The sequence below is a fragment of the Amaranthus tricolor genome, chromosome 15, assembly GCF_026212465.1.
Source record: "Amaranthus tricolor cultivar Red isolate AtriRed21 chromosome 15, ASM2621246v1, whole genome shotgun sequence".
In the NCBI taxonomy this organism is placed as follows: domain Eukaryota; kingdom Viridiplantae; phylum Streptophyta; class Magnoliopsida; order Caryophyllales; family Amaranthaceae; genus Amaranthus; species Amaranthus tricolor.
Genome location: NC_080061.1, coordinates 16,281,225 through 16,285,773, shown reverse-complemented (window position 1 = coordinate 16,285,773; position 4,549 = coordinate 16,281,225). Strand labels below are relative to the sequence as shown.

Genomic DNA, 4,549 nt, shown 5'->3' with positions numbered 1-4,549 from the left:
CTTCCATCAAACTTTTTTTTTGGAAAAAATTGGAAGATTAATGGACTAAAATAAGTTACTTATGTTACTTGTCTTGAATACTGATCAAAAGGCTAATTTAGATAACGTAATTGGTGAAAAGATAAACAAGTATATAATTCGCAAAATTATCGAACATTAAGGCCCAAATTTACAATTAATTTGATAAAAAAAATCTTATTTACTCACGTGCACCACACGTGTGTCACCGATTCAAAAATCAATTTTTTTTAAAAACTTTTTTATTTTAGTTTTTATTTAAAAGAAAGAATCTGAACGGAACTAAATTCTTTAAATCCAACGGTGAAAAATATAGCGTTGGCCAAACGCCACTTTAATCTTCAAAAATTCAAATTCTCCTGAAACCCTTCCGTATATAAAACCCTGAATCCATTGTTAAAAAATCTCGCCCCTTTCTCTGTTTTTTCAGTTCTCAATTCTCTTTCATTTCTCATTTTCTTGAATCAGACTGTAAAATGGTTAGTTCATGTTTATCTATCAGTTTGTGACTCGCATTTTTGAAATTTATCATCATGCTAGTTGTTTATTTTTTTTGGTGATTTTTTTAAAATAGGCTCTGCCCAATCAGCAAACTGTTGATTACCCTAGTTTCAAACTTGTTCTTGTTGGTGACGGTGGTACAGGTAATTTTTAAGTGAGTTTTAGGGTTTCTGATTTGTGTGGGTTACAGGTATAAATTTTGATGGGTTTTGATTTGTGATGTAGGGAAAACAACATTTGTTAAAAGGCATTTGTCGGGTGAATTTGAGAAGAAATATGAACGTAAGTGTTGTAGTTTATAAAGATGAATCGGGTTCTGGATTTTTTTGTTTTGAGATTTGAAAAATTAGAGTTTTATGGTGATTGATTTGATTTTACAGCTACGATTGGTGTTGAAGTTCATCCATTGGATTTCTTTACAAATTGTGGAAAAATTAGGTTTTACTGCTGGGATACTGCTGGTCAAGAGAAGTTTGGCGGTTTGAGAGATGGATACTAGTGAGTTATCCTATGTATTAACCCTAATTGTTTTTCGATATGATTTGTGCTTATGCCATTGTTTTGTTTGATATGATTTAGTACTCTACATGATGTGAAATGTTGGGTTTCTATGTTGGAGTCGTCTGAAATGTTTATCATCCTTTTTATGATGAGATAGGACATGTTACTCGGGAATGTATACGGTTGCCTGAGACAGATAAACGTCTGATCCCAAGTTTTTTTTAACCTAACTAAAGCGTTTTAAGTTTCTTATATGGTCTGAAATTTTGCTTAGGGTAACATGAATAGTTCAAAAAATAGAGGTGAGAATTACATGCTAAGTATGAGGATTGTATGGTAATTAGTTGTGAAAGGGAAATTAAAGAAATTGTGGCAATTAGTTGCAAAAGGGGAATTGAATGGCAATTCGTCGTGAAAGGGAAATTGAAAAATTGTATGGTATGGTAACGAGAGGGCAATTGATGAATATATATGGTAATTGTGAAAGCCAGATCGGAAAAATTGTATATTAATTAGTTCCATAAGGGCATTAAAGAATTCGTATGATATTCTTTCTTTGCCCATGGAAATACACCACTTTTATTTATATTACTTTGTCCTTTTGCACATGTCCCTTTCTTGTAAATGGTAAGGTTGCATACAATCGATCACTCAAACCCCACCTTAGTCCTTTTTTGCTATTTTCTATTGCAATTTTATTTACACACTTCATCTCAATCACTCATTTCTCACATCCATTTGTATTATCTCTTATTCTTCAATTTCAAATTATTAATTACATCATACAAAAGGGGATTCATGGGGATATTTGGAGTATTTAGTTGCAATGGGAAATAGATCTTATTCGAACTGCTTAGATCCTAATAAAATTGAACTCAATTTAGCCTCTTATGAAGCCACATAAACCCGTCATTACCCGCTCTCTCGAAAAGGTCCCATTGAAATTATTTATTCCCGTGTATCTCTCAGAGATGGGTATGTGCTTGAAATAGTGAACATGTGATTGCTATTCTATGAATTTTTTTTCACCTTTTTAGTCCAAATGAAATGCCAAGGTATGTTGATTTTGAGTACTTCTGCTAAAATGAGGGATAGGAAGTCTGTATTATCTTGTAAAAATAAATGTTAACAATTGAGCAAAAAATGTTTGTAGTTTATACGTTTGCCTTTGGCCATACAAGAGTATGTTGTCTTGTGCAACCTTGTGAAAAGAAATGTTAAAAATTGAATGTCTAAAATTATCCTAACTATAACCATACCGGAGTCTGTTTTGAGAAAACTTGTGATGGTATTTGCTGTTATTTGAACATTTTCTTACTTTGTAGGAGTAGTAATTAATGTTGCATTTTTTCAGTATTCACGGTCAATGTGCCATCATCATGTTCGATGTGACGGCGAGATTGACATACAAGAATGTTCCAACATGGCATCGGGATCTATGCAGGTAGTTTTTGAGGATCATCTGGGATTGTTTCTGGTGTTTTCTGTGATTATTATCTGATTCTTGCTTCTGTTTGTTTTGGCTAGGGTGTGTGAGAACATTCCAATCGTGCTATGTGGAAACAAGGTTGATGTTAAAAACAGGCAGGTGAAGGCCAAGCAAGTCACCTTTCACAGGAAGAAAAACTTGCAGTACTACGAGATTTCTGCTAAGAGTAATTACAACTTTGAGAAACCCTTCCTCTACCTTGCCAGGAAGCTTGCAGGGTAAGAATGTGTTGTCTAGTATAAACTTGTGGGATTATGATCTGACATCATTCTTAACTGTTAACGAGTTTTGCAGTGATCCCAACTTGCATTTTGTTGAGTCTCCCGCTTTGGCTCCCCCTGAGGTGCAGATTGATTTGGCCGAGCAGCAGAGGTAATTAACAATATGTTCAATTTGTAGTAACAATCTCTTTGTTATCAAGAACGAGGGTCATGTTGCGTAAATCCAACCCCAAACCCTACTTTGGTAGGAGCCACTCAATGGGATTGGGTAATGTATGTGGCAACAATGTTTGATTGTTGGTGTGCCTGATATGAATCTTTTTTGAAGTTGCATTATTGGCTTCCTTTGAAATAATGCTTCATATGCTGTGTTCTTGTAGGCATGAACAAGAGCTTGCTGTTGCAGCTGCACAGCCACTTCCAGATGACGATGATGACGCATTTGAGTAAATTGGGAGTCTGAGAGATTTGTTTTCTTCTGGATCCTTTGTTTTGTGTTAAATTTCTGTAGTCGTCCAAGGTCGACTGCACTAAAGTTGAATTTGCTTATCTTCTCTTAAGGGTTTTGGATAAATTGGTAGTTGTAGGATGTTTTGGACAGTTGATAAGGTTTGTAACTTTGTATAACCTTTGTATTGGTAGTATTGAGAAACATTTTTCTTGGAAGGTATGATGTTCAATGTGGAACTATACTTTGAGATTCGCCTTGTTTGATTGTGGCCAGTAGGATATTATTTGATCCCATTTTTATCATCTGGGTGTTGCTTTGCATTTTGTTCCATCTTCTGTTGCTCCCTTGACGTATAACAACATGGGGCTGTCATTTCCATCCCTAAATTTGACTATGATGGTATCATTTAGTTTTAGAGCATGGTTACTATTTTGGTAATAAAACGAGGAAGTGCAAAAGACAAAATACCTGAAGATGAAGGGTTATGGAAGTTAATAGTCAATAATCTTGAAGTATGATGTAATTCGTTTGTAGTTGTAACTGCAATTCATGCATCACAATACGTTAGCCTTGTCCGGGGGTAATCTCTCAGAAAGCCCTACTCTCAAATCAGTTGCGGAGATAGATTTCAAAGGATGATGATATGATGAATGCATTACTAATGATTATCTGGAGGTTCGGAGATGGTAGGAACATGTAATAGGGGGAGTTAGATTTGAATAATTGCATAATAATGGTTGGTAAATGAAAGCTTAGAGAGAGACAAATGAGTTATGTGAGGAGTTCTTATATTGGTTATTATGGATTATGAGGTAGCTTTTATGGAATATGGATTATAAGGTAGCTTTTATGGAAGGTCATGGGTGACACGGAGTATAATGGATGAGAGTGGTATTGACTAGCAGTTAGGGATGTTGGTATCTTTATTTGGAGGACAAGCAAAGGTGGAAAAGTCATATAAGCCCCTTGATTGTAAATTAAGGTCAACATAGGGGTCAAAGGTCAACAAAAATAAAAGTCAACGGGACATAAAGGTAATTTTACGATAATAAATAAATAAATAAATTTTACAATAATATTTAGCATCACGCATAAAAGATGGTATGAGAGGTGTCTAGCTGAATTGATACAATTTTCTTTATGCAGAAATAATTCTCATCTTGAACCGAGTTAAGTAAGAAGTATCGGTCATGGAAGAGCTCACTCAAATGCTCATGGAGATCAATACTCCCAAAATTTAATGGCTTCTAATGAAATATTCCCTTCTATTCATAGAGAATGAAACATTTTCTTATTGGGCCAATTCACTGAAAATGTCCAATTTCTATTTTTGTCATTCTTTTTTACCCTTTTACCCTTATTACAATA

The 4,549-nt window shown here is 34.6% G+C and overlaps 1 protein-coding gene across 1 annotated transcript; it reads left to right on the top strand.

Annotated features, from left to right (window-relative positions):
* The first annotated feature begins 290 nt into the window (after window positions 1-290).
* LOC130801398 (GTP-binding nuclear protein Ran-3) lies at window positions 291-3,428 on the top strand. Its single transcript, XM_057665240.1, has 8 exons — window positions 291-497; window positions 593-662; window positions 745-801; window positions 900-1,017; window positions 2,375-2,464; window positions 2,548-2,727; window positions 2,804-2,881; window positions 3,111-3,428. Exons 1-8 carry the CDS (start codon window positions 495-497, stop codon window positions 3,178-3,180), a joined length of 666 nt encoding a protein of 221 aa, XP_057521223.1. The 5' UTR covers window positions 291-494; the 3' UTR covers window positions 3,181-3,428.
* Window positions 3,429-4,549: the final 1,121 nt, after the last annotated feature.

Coding starts and splice junctions, on each gene's coding strand:
- LOC130801398 (XM_057665240.1), top strand. Junction 663..744: donor TGTTGGTGACGGTGGTACAG/GTAATTTTTAAG, acceptor TTTGTGATGTAG/GGAAAACAACATTTGTTAAA. Junction 2,728..2,803: donor CTTGCCAGGAAGCTTGCAGG/GTAAGAATGTGT, acceptor CGAGTTTTGCAG/TGATCCCAACTTGCATTTTG.